We start from the raw sequence: 14,919 nt of genomic DNA on the forward strand, positions 1-14,919 counted from the left end.
GTTTTGCAGATCTCACTTTTTGTCACAAAGTTTTGGAAATTGAAAAAAAGAGGGAAAAAAATGCATTTTCTTGTTTTTTCTTCATTTTCCCAAAAAAATTAGAGCTGCAAAATACTCACCATGCCTCTCAACAAATAGATTGGAGTGTCAAATTTGCAAAATGGGGTCATTTGGGGGGGGGGGGGGTTTGTGCATCTTGGCTTTTTATGGACTTCAAAAGTGTGATAGGTAGTAAGGAGTGAGATCAACAATTTACGCCCTTATAAAGCCAGAAGGTGCGGATTGGTTTTCCGGGTCCTGTACGCAGCTAGACTGCCAAAAAGTCTCACACATGGGGTATCCCTATACTCAGGAGAAGCAGCAGAATGTATTTTGGGGTGTCATTTCACATATACACATGGCATGTGTGAGCAATATATCATTTACTGACAACTTTGTGTAAAAAAAAAAAAAAAACATTTTCCCGACACTTGTGGCAAAATATAAAATATTCCTTGGACTCACCATGCCTCTCAGCAAATAGCTTTGGGTGTCTACTTTTCAAAAAGGGGTCATTTGGGGGGTGTTTGAACAGTCCTGGCATTTTATGCTCAATCTTATCCACACATCACCCACTCTTCTAACCACTTGAAAACCAAGCCTTTTCTGTGACTTTTTGTTTACATGAAAAAATATTTTTTTTTTTTACTAGAAAATTACTTTGAACCCCCAAACATTATATATTTCTTTAAAGCAGAGGCCCTATAGAATAAAATGGTGGATGTTGCAAATTTTTTTGTCACACGGTATTTGCGCACAGATTTTCCAAACGCAATTTCTGCAAAAAAAATATATTTTTTTTAAATTTATTGCACAAATACACTATATAATTCCAATTTGTTTGGTAAAATGTAAAAGATGATCTTATGCCGAGTACATAGATACCAAACATGACATGCTTTAAAAATTGCGCACGCCTCTGCAGCGGCAACAAAGTACGTACATTTTTAAAAACCTTTAAAGTCTTTACAGGTTACCACTTTAGACTTACAGAGGAGGTCTACTGCAAGAATTACTGCACTCGACCTGGCGTTCGCGGTGATACCTCACATGCATGCTGCAATTGCGGTTTACATGTAAAAGCAGTCTAGCAGCCAATTACCTGCTAGGATTGCTTTTACATGTAAGCCGACCGCTGGCTATAAAAAACGATACCAAGATGATGCCTAAATCTGCAGGCATCATCCTGGTATAACCACTCAAAGTCCAGCAACGTACCAGTACATTGCTGGTCCTTGTTTGGCATATAGGTTTTTTTTTTTTTCCATGCAGCCTGTGGGCTTAACGAAAAAAAAAGAGAACCTATCAGAAATCAGCACAGGAATAATGTGTAGTATTACTCATCATTAACCGCCCAAACAACCACCCACTGAATTTAATGATGGGTATACACGACAGTATCCACGTATACCAAAATAGGATTTTAACTGCAGTGCTGAAATCAGAAAATCACCACAGCTGCTGCCAGCAAAGGTATCCATATATGCTGAGCGCAAACGCCGTTTGTGTCAGAATATATAAAATCAATGTCGTTGCAGCCGAGGAGTACCTGCAAGAGAAACAGGTCACAAAAGAATGAAAAAACAAAGTACATTAAAAAAAAGTACAGTAGGAAGAGTAGAAGAACATAAAATGACTGAAACAACAACAGTTTTTGAATCCTTTTATTTTTCTTTCTAACTGTTGTTCCTTGATTTGGGACTGCGATCTTCCAGTTTGGGTCTCTCAAAATGTCGATGGACATCCAACTTCTTTCGAGACCCTGTGTTTGTGTGCCCTACACTGTGTCGTGCTGTACCCTAAACTAAAACTCCACTAGTGTATGGTAGCACTCGAAACATTCCCCGATGCAGAGACCAGGTTGGTCAGGACATTTGGGACAATAATAACGGGTGTCACGCCTACATCCGCGCCTGCTACAGACACGACATCGTCTTTGGGGTCGTCTTTGGGTAGGGGTACTCGGGAGGACATAAGGAAAATGTCTCTCATGCAGCCGGCTCACTGCATCTGGAAGGGGAAGTTGGGCAGGCATGCCTCCTGGGTACAGGTAGGCAAGGATGATCGCTTCCTGGAATTCCCAGAAGCATCCAGTTCGTCCTGACGCCCTGTATAGGACAAAGGCGTTAAGCATAGCCAATTGGTAAAGGTAAACAGACACTTTTTTGTACCAGCGTCTTGCTTTACGGGCAACTAAATACGGCGCCAAAAGCTGGTCGTTAAGGTCCACCCCTCCCATATTAAGGTTATAGTCGTGGACACAGAGGGGTTTCTCCATAACGCCAGTTGCTGTAGGGATTGGATCGTCATGTCTGCGTGAAGGGAGGACAGAACATAAACATCCCGTGCATCCTTCCACTTCACCGCAAGCAATTTGTCCGTTTTCAAGCAGGCTCTCGCCCCCCGACTAAGACAGGAATTTACAAGCCATTGGGGGAAGCCCCGGCGATTAGGTCGCACGGTGCCACATGCGCCAATTTGTAATTCAGAAAGATGACTAAATAGTGGCACGCTTGTGTAAAAGTTGTCCACGTACAAATGGTACCCCTTTCCGGATAAGGGTGACACCAAGTCCCAAACAATCTTGCCGCTGCTCCCTATGTAGTCTGGGCAGTTGGGGGGGCTCCACACAGCTATCTTTTCCCTCATAGACCCGGAAACTAACTGTATAACCTGTGGCCCTGTCACACAATTTATACAGCTTGACCCCGTACTTGGCACGCTTGCTGGGGAGGTACTGTTTCTTAGCAAATCGGCCAGTAAATTTAATCAGGGACTCGTCAACGCAGACAACTTGTTTAGGGGTGAACAAGGCTGCAAACCGCTGATTGAAGTAGTCTATGAGGGGCCGAATTTTGTGGAGCCGATCATATTCAGGGTCTCCCCGAGGACGACAGAGTTCATTGTCGCTGAAATGCATAAATCGCAGAATTTGCTCATATCTCGCCCTGGACATGGAGGCAGAGTACATGCGCATATGGTGAACTGGGCTAGTGGACCAATATAGCCGAACTTCACTCTGTTTAGTTATGCCCATGTGGAGGGAAAGGCCCAGAAAGATTTTGGTCTGGCAAGGGGCGAATTTGGGTTGGCGGCGATGAATTGTCGTGCATATAAATTTGATTGATCCACAATAGATCTGTAAAGATCTTCCGTGAAGAACAGCTCAAAAATGTTCAGGGGCGTAAAACCAGCTGTCTCCACGTGGATTCCAGGTTGGGCAGTGAATTGGGGGAAGTACTGGCGCTGTAGAATCAGTGGGTTGCCAATTGGGATATGCCAGCGCATCAGGGAGGGCACTATGGGCTCTACGGGCCTGTCTACGAATACGCGGTGGCTGCGGGCCACTACTTGTGCTAGCCACCACACCAGCTTCAACTGCACTTAGGGGACTCGCCACGTCACCAGGTGATACTGCAGTGCTGGTTGTACTAGGTCCAGGGTGTACTAGGCCGCTGGCGCTTGCCAGGCCACCAAAAGGATGAGCGGCACTATTAGCCACACTCTGCTCCATACGAGCACCCTGCAATTCCTGCATCTCAACAACTCCAGAATGGGGTCGAGTACGCCTGGGTCTAACAGGGACCCATCTGTCATCGGAGCTATCTGTCAGGGAGCCGCTGCCGTCATCTGGTTCATATACTGACCCTGATTCTGCCAGTGTATTTTCCCCATCGCTATCATCTGACACGGCCAGTATATTATATACCTCTTCACCACTGTACCAACGTTTGGCCATTTTGGTAACTAAATTTACCGGTACAGTAGTGCGACTCACAGGTAATAAAAGCACCTGGTTGTCAAGGACTATTTCAAGCGCTACCAAAAAAACTGCTAATGCTAGCAGGGATCAGGCCTGACTCTGCTAACACAGCAGTTTTGGGTGTTGTGTTTTTTTGTAAGTGACAGTAATCTATTGATTACTACACTTGTCTGGGTGAAAGGGTTAAACGCAGGCGCTGGCAGGAATCAGTGCTGACCGTGCAAACACCGCGTTTTGGGAACCCTAAACTATGGGGGCGCTAGTATAGTTCTGATCAGATCAGATATTGATCTGTTCAAACACTATACTAGTAATGGAAGTGTATGTGTGCGTATGTGTGTGTGTTTGTGTGTGTGGTAATCAAGGGGTTATTTCTAACTATGCGCTGGGGATCTGCGGGGACCCTAAACCTCCTTTGGGATAGAAACTAACTCGCTAGCGCAAACTCAAGTCACAAGCACACTAATACAAAATACAGTGAAAACAGTATATTATGTGTGTATTAGTGTGCAATGTGACAGGGGGGAAGGGGTTAACTGGATGTGATCAGGGGGGATCAGGGGGTTAAATCTTTATTGGGAGGGGCTGGCGGGTATCCTACGGATAAAAGAAACGGTGGCAAACGCTAAACCTGGTCACAAGTCACACTTATACGGGTATATAGAAGATGCTATATACTGTATACAGTGTGTGTTGTGGCAGGGTGTGTAGGGGTGATCAGGGGGGGGGGGTGGGGTCAGGGGGTTAAATCTTTATTGGGGGGGTGGCGGGGACCCTAAACCTCCTTGGTAGTCGCCTGCGCTAATTCTGTTCACAATCACACTAATACAAAAATACAAAAACACAGTATATTATGTTTGTATTAGTGTTGAATGTGACAGGGGGTAGGGGTTAACTGGCGGTGATCAGGGGGTTAAATCTTTATTGGGGGGGTGGCGGGTAATTTAAGTGGAAAAGGGGGGCCGCAAGCGCTACACCTGACCACAAACCACACTTATACGGGTATATAGGAAAATGCTATATACTGTATACGGTGTGTGTTGCGGCAGGGGGTGTAGGGGGTTAAATCTTTATTGGGGGGGTGGCGGGGACCCTAAACCTTCTTGGGACAGAAACTTAGTCGCCTGCGCTAATTCTGATTACAAATCACACTAATACAAAAATACTGCATATTACGTTTGTATTAGTGTTGAATGTGACAGCGGGATAGGGGTTAACTGGAGGTGATGGGGGGGGGGGGGGGATCAGGGGGTTAAATCTTAATTGGGGGGTGGGGGTAATTTAAGTGGAAAAGGGGGGGGGGGGTCGCAAGCGCTACACCTGACCACAAATCACACTTATACAGGTATATAGGAAAATGCTATATGCTGTATACAGTGTGTTGTGTCAGGGGCTGTAGGGGTTAATTGTGCCCATCTACCTGTGTGTGGGTGTGCTTGGTGCAGTACTCACAGTTAGGATCACGCTGGATCCAAAAAGGACGTTGGGAGGGGAGGGCACATCTTCTCTAAGCCTGTGTTTACATTTCACAGGCTTAGAGTGTCATTTGATTGGGCAGGACCGATCAACAGGTCCAGGCCAAAAATGATTGGCCTGGACCTGATGACTGATCGGTTCTGAACCCAATCGAGTCATCGGCGGGACCGCGGGAGCACGCGCGCCAGAGCGGCGAAGGCTAGTGACGTACCGGTACGTCACTGTGCCTGGCCGGGGCTGACCGCCGCAGTATATGTACCTGCGGCGGTCGGCAAGTGGTTAAGGTGATAACCTGGCAATGAGAAGAAAACGCAGGCAGCCAGCTCTTCATATCAAAGGTTTTAGGATCTGCAAAATTGAACAGGCCAGGTATAGGGGGTCAACTTTACAGGCCTGACAAGTGTACCTTAAGAAAAAAAAAAAAAATTGTATATACAGAAAACGCTTTTCCAATTTACCTCACTGGGTGCAAATTTAAAAAGGTTAAAAATACCTATATTAAAAAAAAACAAAAATAAAAAAAAAACAAAACATTCTGACCCTCCCTAATCCTCTTGAAGACGTCCCAGTACAAGTCCAAGAAGAAAGAAGGACATTGGCAGGAGAAGCTGTAAACACTGGAACAGGCTGTTACTGGGTTAAAGTGACACTAAATAAATACATGCAATATGTCTAAATATAAAAAGAACGTGTCTCCTATCTCTCTCTTCCTTTTTTTTTCTCTCTCAAATGCAACTTTTTTCCACTACTCTCAGACTTCCTGTTCAAGGGTGGCTACCATTGTGCTCTATGCCCCCCGTTTGTTGGACTACACATGGACCTGCAGACACATTCAGCTCTGTGGGAATTGTAGGACACAGTTTCCGAGAGCGAACTGTGTAACCAGAAATAACAGCACTGCTTGCTCTATCCTAGCAGTAGTGAGGTGCATCAGTGAGATATAGGAAGCATGCACAAGACAGAATAACCTCTTTACGACCGCCCGCTGCAGATGTACTGCGGCAGGCAGGCTCTCCTGCGCGAATCACCGTAACTGTACGGCGGTCGCGAGCAGGAGGCTAGGGGCGAGCACATGCCGCCACACTCCCGCCCCCGCACGTCAGCGGGGAAAACCGATGCAGCGAGCAAGCGGCTCCGATTGCCGCCTGACACCTGCGATCGTTCCCCCGCTGAGAGAGAAGAATGGTCAGCGGTTGTAAACACAGCTGACCGTTCTTCTCCCTGGAATGATCATAGAGCCCCTGTGATCCTTCTATATAGGATTACAAGTCTCTATGGTCATTCCACAAGCCCCCCCCCAGAGTAATGCCCCGTACACACACAACGATTGTTGGCCGACCGATCGGCCGTCTTTTGTCCAGTGTTGTTGTGTTGGTTGAAATGTGCTCTAGACTGCACACGAATTTTCTCGGCCAACAACAACCAACTGCAGAAGTGATGTCATGTGCTGGTTTACTTTCTGTGTGTTTTTTCTTCTCTGAGCATGCCCAGTCTTGCTCATCTTATTTTTGTCTGCCGAAATCTGTACTGACTGACGAACAATCGGCCGTTATGTTGGCGGCCAACAAAAATTTTATAGCCTGCACACCAGATTTTGTTCGGCCGAAAAGTCGGAGTCGGTTGACGGAAGCATCATACTAACAAGCCGACAATCGGCCGATCGGACGTCGGCCGCAAATTCACGGCCAACAATAGTTGCGTGTGTACGAGGCATTAGAATCACTCCCCTAGGCTCACATTTAACCCCTTGATCACCAACAATGTTAACCTCTTCCCTGCCAGTGTCATTATTACAGTAACAGTGCATATTTTTAGCACTGATTACTGTAGTAATGTCACTGGTCCCCCCAAAAGTGTCAAAAATGTCAGAGGTCCGATCTGTCCACCGCAATGTCGCAGCCCCGCAAAAAAAAAAAAAAAAAAAAAACGCAGATCGCTGCCATTACGAGTTAAAAAAAAAAATGGCATAAATCTTTCCCGTAGATAGTAGACACAATATCTTTTGTGCAAACCAATCAAAATACGCTTATTGCGATTTTTTTTTTTACCAAAAATATGTAGCAGAAAACAAATTGGCCTAAAATGATAAAAAATTTTGATTTAAAAAATTTATTTTTTTTTTTGGGAATGTTATCAGAATGTGAAAAATATAGATTTTTTTTCAGAATTGTCGCTCTTTTTTGTGTATAGGGCAAAAAATTAAAAAAATCGCACAGGTGATCAAATACCACAAAAAGAAAGCTCTATTTGTGGGAAAAAAGGATGTAAATTTTGTTTGGGTACAGCGTCACATGACCATGCAATTGTCAGTTAAAGTAACGCAGTGCCAAGTTGAAAAAAAGTGGCCTGGTCATTAAGGGGACAAATACTTCTGGTCTTAAAGTGGTTAAAAAGCAAAAAAACAAACAAAAAAAAAAAAAAAAAACAGAGCCATGGTATGCTTAATATTTTAAAACAATTTAGAAAAAAAGCTAGGGCGTAGATTACTTCCGATATATCAAAAAACAAAATATTTTATTTTGGTACAGTAGTGGAGTTTTTTTTGCCATCTGTGTCTCATTATGAAGATTTCCCTTCATTTCCTGTCCTTCAATCAGAAGAGAGGAACTATCATTTCAATGCAGCAGGATTTCCCTATTACACAGTTGTCCCGGATGGAAGACTTTATCTCCATTTTTATTTTGGTGACAACTCAAATTTTTGGATTTACTATCAGAAAGTGAATATCCCTAATGGGGATACAGAGAATAATAAAAACGGTCAGTGGTTCTAAACTCCAGCCAAATCCTAAATAGGAGTTTTGCCTTAAGTTATACTTTCTGTAGGGCTGGAGGGTTATCAAGGGTACAATTTTGTAGTGGAACTGCATGTAATGGTATTTTAGTTTTGGATAGAGTGGGGAAGCATAATAGATTTTTATTGCTGTATGCGTCTTGATTGGAATAACTGCCCCTAATTACCCAATATTGGGACGGGAAGGAAGAAGTAGCTCGCCAGTTACAGTGCAGAATTGTCGTAGCAGAGAGTGGAAGGATAAGAACCCCAGGATATTGTTGCAGACAGCACAGTAGAAAAACAAAAAACACACCACACAACTTCTTTCCTTACCATCCTTTCCGAGCTGTTCTTGGATTTTCTCAAAATCTGAACCTCCAACAACTCCAACCTTCACCCTTTTTCTCAAGCTCTGAAGAAATTCGGCCATGTCATTAGTGACTTTCTGAAAGTAACAAAGCATTAACTCAAGTAATTAAGTGACAAATCCTTCTGTATCAAATAGATTAAAAGTGACATTTATATATTCCCTTTCCTAATTTCAAATGATCACATAATGCCCAAGTGAGGATCTGCCCACCTGTCAATGAGCGAAATTCCTCCCCAAGCTTCTCAGTGTATGCCAAAGGTCTAATAAAGAGTTCCTTGCCAATATATAAATCTGAGGAAATTGTGTGCGCTCATGGAAATTCAATGTTCTCTTTCACCTATACTATAATAAGAACACACAAGAGAAAGGTAAAAAACATTTTGCTTGTTCCTATGGAACATGCAGTAGAAAAAGAATGACCGATTTTGTCTTGGGACGCCAATATTTTAGGAGAATGCTTAAATTTGTTCCTGCTTTGGTAATGGCTTAGAATAAAGTGGCTTGTAAACCCATTGTTTTTATTTTTATTTTTTTAATAAACATGTCATGTAATATTTACCTGCTCTGTGCAATGGTTTTGCCCAGAGCAGACCCGATCCTCCTCTTCTAGAATCCCCTGCCAGCTCCTGGTTCCTTCCCCCAAAGCTGTTTATAGGGGCACTTGTGCAGGTTTGCTCCTGAGCCGACTCAGTGTCTCCATAGACAAACAGGAGCGCCACACAGCCCTGCCCCCCCCCCCCCAATCACTGGCTGTGATTGACAGCAGTGGGAGGCAATGGCTCCCACTGCTGTCTCGGAGGCTATGAGGAGGAAGGGAGAGTGCAGAGATAGATGCTGCTCTCAAGCAAAACGCTGGATCGAGATCGGGCTCAGGTAAGTGTAAAGGGGGCTAGGGTGGGCGAGTGCTGCACTCTCAAGGTTTTTTTTTTTTTTTTTTTTTTTATCTTAATCCCTATTTCACAGAATGTAAGGTATAAAGCCTTCAGCCTATACAACCGATTTTGGTTACAAGGTAATGTCCTTTGATCCTTAGAAAGGAACCATTAACCACTTAAGCCCCGGAAGATTTTACCCCCTTCCTGACCACGGGGTATTTTGCAATTTGACTTTAACGGACAATTGCGCGGTCGTGCGACGCTGTACTCAAATGAATTTGACGTCCTTTTTTTCCCACAAACAGAGCTTTCTTTTGGTGGTGGGGGATACTGCGCTTCTGGGATGTTAATAACCAGTCTTCTAAAAATATAGTCAAGTTAAAGTGTATAAAATCGTGAATTGGATAAAATAAATATGTGCTCCAAGTGGTTAAATATAAAAATAAAGTGTACAAGATATAAAATGTTCTTAATTCAATCACGTGTGTGTGTATAGTTAATCACATAAATCAATAAATCAAGGTGCTATGAATATATAAAATCATCAAAACATAGAATAAACTGTGGAAAGATATACACATACAAAATAGGGTATACAACACCACTTAAAGTGAGAAGTGGAAGTAAGGACCGCGGTCTCCCTCGAGTCTCCTATCTTGCGCATTGTTTTTTTGGCAAATGTGAGTGTTTTTAACCTTTATGGTAATAAAGTACCTTTTATACATGACAATATTGCACTATCTCGAGTCTTTCTAATTTGAGATTTGCTGGGGACTTGGAGAAGGATAGGAAGCTGATCCATCCTTGGCAGCCCATACAACAGTTCCTATTGGGTAGCAGAGCAGGAGTGGAAAGGAGCCCCCTGGATATCTGATAAGGCTTATATTTTCAGACCTTGAGGTGAGCGGCTAGCACACACAGAGGGGCATAGAAGAAGCACCCCACGGTGTTAGGTGAAGGGGCATTACCTTTGAAATCTCTCCACCTGGATACACTTTTGGACTATTTGTTTGATCTTCTTGATTTTTTTGGAGCACCGAGGACACTTTAGTTATTTATTGTATGAATTTATGCACTAGTTTATGCACTTAGCACTTTTACCTGTCACTGAATGAATTTAGGGCACTTTAAGTGGTGTTGTATACCCTATTTTGTATGTGTATATCTTTCCACAGTTTATTCTATGTTTTGATGATTTTATATATTCATAGCACCTTGATTTATTGATTTATGTGATTAACTATACGCACACACGTGATTGAATTAAGAACATTTTATATCTTGTACACTTTATTTATATTTAACCACTTGGAGCACATATTTATTTTATCCAATTCACGATCTTATACACTTTAACTTGACTATATTTTTAGAAGACTGGTTATTAACGTCCCAGAAGCGCAGTATCCCCCACCCTTTATCTTAAGTCTAACACTGCATGGTTTCCAGTATCAGTACTTGCAGCATCTGGGATAGGCCCCCCTTTTGAGTATAATCTTCCCCAGACAGCGCAGGACTCATCACACACATTTCTTTTGGTGGTATTTGATCATGCACTATAAACAAAAAAAAAAAAAAAAAAAAAAAAAAAAAAAAACAATTTTGCAAAAATAACAATATTTTTCACATTTTTTATACGAAATCCCCCCCCCAAAAAATTTAAAAATCAACATTTTTTTTACATTTTTGCCCAATTTGTTTTCTACTACATATTTTTGTTAAAAAAAAAAAAAAAAAAAAAAAAAAAAAAAAAAAAAAAAAAATCGCAAAAAGCGTATTTTGATTGGTTTGCGCAAAAGTTATTGCGTTTACTAACTAAGGGAAAGATTTTTTGTCATTTTTGTTGTTTTTTTTTTTTTTTACGCGTAATGGCGGCGATCTGCGATTTTTTTTAGCGGGACTGCGACATTGCGGCGGACAGATCGGACCCTTGACTGACATTTTTGACACTTTTGGGGTTACCAGTGACATTACTACAGTGATCAGTGCAATACATATGCACGGTTACTGTAAAATGACACTGGCAGTGAAGGGGTTGACTTTTTTGAGAGGGAGGGGCTGTGTGTGTCCCTAGGGGCGTGTTTCTAACTGTGATTGGCTGTGGCTTGAGGTGAGGGAACAGTGATCAACGGTCCTACATAGTAGAACCGTATGATCACTATTCTTACACAGGGGAGAATGACAGGCGGCTTGTTTACACACGCGCGCGGGGTGGGGGTCCGTGACCGAACGGGAGTGTGCCTCCAGCGGCGCGCGCTCGCTCCCCAGAGCCTCACAGGCTAGTGACGTACCCATACGTCACTTTGCCTGTGAGGGGCTGACCGCCGCAGTATATGTACTTGCGGCGGTCCGCAAGTGGTTAATCCTTACAGTATTCAAGGAAGGTTCTAGGAAGGACAAACTGTATTGCATCAGTAATATATATCTATATATATATATATATATTTTTAACTACTTGCCTTCTGTGCACTTAAACCCCCTTCCCATCCAGACCAATTTTTAGCTTTCAGCGCTCGCACACTTTGAATGACAATTGCGCGGTCATGCTACACTGTACCCATATAAAATTGTTATCATTTTTTTCACACAAATAGAGCTTTCTTTTGGTGGCATTTAATCATCTCTGGGTTTTTTATTTTTTATAAAAAAAAAAAAGAAAAAAGACAGAAAATTTTGAAAAAAAATAAAAAGTTTTTCTTATTTTTTGCGAGTAAATTTTGAAAATAAATAAATTTTTCTCCTTCACTGATGTGCGCTGATGAGGCGGCACTGATGGGCACTGATAGGCTGCACTTATGGGCACTGATGAGGTGGCACTTAAGGGCACTGATGAGGAGGTACTAATATGCCGCACTGATGGGCACTGATAGGCGGCACTGATGAGCACTGATAGGTGGCACTGACGAGCAGCACTGATAGGCACTGGCGGGCGGCACTGATGGGCACTGGCGGGCGGCACTGATGGGCACTGGCGGGCGGCACTGATGGGTGGCACCATCAGTGCCCACACTCAGTGCCCATAGTGCTGCCAGTCAGTGCTCATCAGTGCCTAGATGAGCAGGCACTGATGGGCACTGACTGGCAGCACTATGGGCACTGATTGTGTGCACTGATGGGGGGCACTGATGGTGGGCACTGAAGGTGTGTTTGGTGTACCTCTAGTAATCAGGGCACTGGTGCGCTGTGCAGCTCTCCCTCCTTCCTCACGCAGGCTCTGTGTGAGGAAGGAGCGCCGGCGATGAGAGATGATCTCATATGTTTACATATGAGATCATCTCTCATTGGACGGCTTGATCACTTGGTGAATGGCCGCTGTGATTGGCCATTCACCACGATCTGTGATCGGCTGTGTCCAAGGGAGCGCGCGGGGGGCGTGTCACTGGGAATTTGAGTCCGCGCTGCAGCCGTATATAGGCTGTAGCGCGGATGGCAGGAGGATATATATATATATATATATACACACATACACACACACACAGGCGAGTTAAACACTCATCTGTTTTTTTTTTTTTTTTTTTGCATATGTAAACAACCTTAAAGTGGTTCTAAAGGCTGGAGGTTTGCGCAGAAAAAAAATAACCTCTGTGCAGCAGAACCCCTGAGCCCCCATAATACTTACCTGAGCCCCATCTCTATCCAACAATGTTGCACAAGAGTCTCGGCTGTCCAGGACGCTACCTCCTCATTGGCTGAGACAGCAGTGGTCACCATTGGCTCCCACTGCTGTCAAAGTCAGCAAGCCAATGAGGAGAGAGGGGGGCAGGGCCGAGCCATGGCTCCATGCCTCTATGGACACACAGAGAAGCGGCTTGGCTCAGGTGCCCCCACAGCAAGCTGCTTACTGTGGGGACACTCAGCAGAAGGGAGGGGCCAGGAGCACCGGCAAGGAGATTCTGGGAGATGTAAAAATTACTGCACAGAGCAGGTAAGTAAAACATGTTTGTTATTTTGAAACAAAACAAAAAAAAAAAAAAACAAGACTAAAGCTGGATACACACTATCCCAACTTTTGTGGTTAGATTTCCTTCAGATGTAGTGCAAGGGCCTGTCAGATTGCATACAAATTGAAAGTGTTTAGGTTTGACCTCATATTATATGGTTTTGGTAAATCTAAAAGGAAAAAGTCTTCAGAAAATCTTATAGTGTGTATGGCCCATTAGAGTCCATTCACACTGCCGCGACTTGTCAGCCTGACAAGTCGCGGTCCTCCCGCTCCCACTGTGTAGTACAGGAGCCGTTCTAATAGGAGCGACACAAGTCGCTCCGACTTAGAAAAAGGGTCCTGTACTACTTCGGGGCGACCTGGAGGCGACTTGCATTGACTTCCATTATGTGAAGTCCGTGAAAGTCGTGCCGAAGTCGCACTGCACGCGACTTCACAGGTCGCCCCCGAAGTCGGAGCAACCTAATGTGAACGGGGGCTAAATATCACTTCAAAGTGGTGTAATCCTAAAGAAAAAAAAAAAAGCTCCTGTTCCTTTACTTCCTTTAGAGCATGGTTAATAGCATAGTGTATCCCTTTCTATGTTCTAACATACCCGGTTACTCTTGCCTGTTCCTGTCCCCCCCCCCCCCCCCCCCCATGTGTACTAACCACGGTAATCATGGCTGCCGATCCAGGATACTGTGGTCAGTTTACAGTGCCTCAGTCATCCCACTGTGTGGAGACACAGTCTCTCCCTCCCTCAATTCCTTAAGCCCCGTACACACGTACCGATCGTCGGCCGAACGATCGGCCGTCTTTTGTCCCCGGGCTGTCGTGTCCGCTGAAAAGTGCAAAAGACTGCACACGAATTTAGTCATTGTGATGGTTAACTTTCCCTGTGTTTTTTCTTTTCTGAGCATGCCCAGTCTTGCAAATCTGCTGTCTGTCGGCCGAATTCTGTACTGACTGGCGAACAATCGGCCGTTCTGTTGTCGGCATACAAAAATTTTAATGCTTGCACGACAGATTCTGTTCGGCCGAAAGTGCGCTGTCGGAAGCATCATACTAACAAGCCGAAAATTGGCCGATCGGTCGTCGGCCGAATCTTTTCGGCCGACACTCTGCACGTGTGTACGGGCCTTTAGTCTGTGTGTGAGAGCCAATATCCTTCCCTTCCCACCCATCCCCTCTCCTCCTGTCCCCATTCCGATGTAATACACAACACAATTACTTGTAGCCTCTCAGTTTTAGCAAGATATTCAGAACAGCATGTCATTTTTAAAAAATAAATAAAATTATAGTGCTAAATACCTCCTTGCCGGGCACAACTATGTGGTCATGTCTCCTTCTGCTGGCTGACAAGAGAGAAATCTCAGCCCCTCCTGCTGCGCTCCCTTAGACCAGGGGAGGAGAGCGGAGGGAGGTCACATCACAGCACAGTGGAGCTGTGCAAAAAGGCATTCAGGATTAAAAAAAAATAAACAAACAAAAACAAACACACACACAAACTTTATATCTTGCTAAAACAGAGTAATTGTGGTATGTGACTTTACAACCACTTTAATTTCCTCATTGCGTCATCATTTTCCATTGCCACTGTGAAATTAGGCAACATATTTAAACATGACCAGTTGTGTTGTCCTTTAAAACAACATAAAAATTAAATAGTATTTTTTTTTATTTCTACTGTAAATCC

General features: G+C 43.9%; 1 protein-coding gene across 2 annotated transcripts in view; it reads right to left on the reverse strand.

The window, feature by feature from the left end:
* Positions 1-14,919, reverse strand: part of PMM2 (phosphomannomutase 2) — an 87,483-nt gene that overhangs the window by 67,110 nt on the left and 5,454 nt on the right. Inside the window, exon 2 of one of the 2 annotated variants that reach the window (XM_082261301.1) lies at positions 8,387-8,498. In XM_082261301.1, the coding sequence (XP_082117427.1) occupies positions 8,387-8,498 (112 nt within the window). The remainder of the gene's footprint in view (positions 1-8,386; positions 8,499-14,919) is intronic. The other variant, XM_082261302.1, reaches the window with a different exon arrangement.

The sequence above is a fragment of the Pelophylax lessonae genome, assembly GCF_965119305.1.
Source record: "Pelophylax lessonae genome assembly, chromosome: 6".
In the NCBI taxonomy this organism is placed as follows: Eukaryota; Metazoa; Chordata; class Amphibia; order Anura; family Ranidae; genus Pelophylax; species Pelophylax lessonae.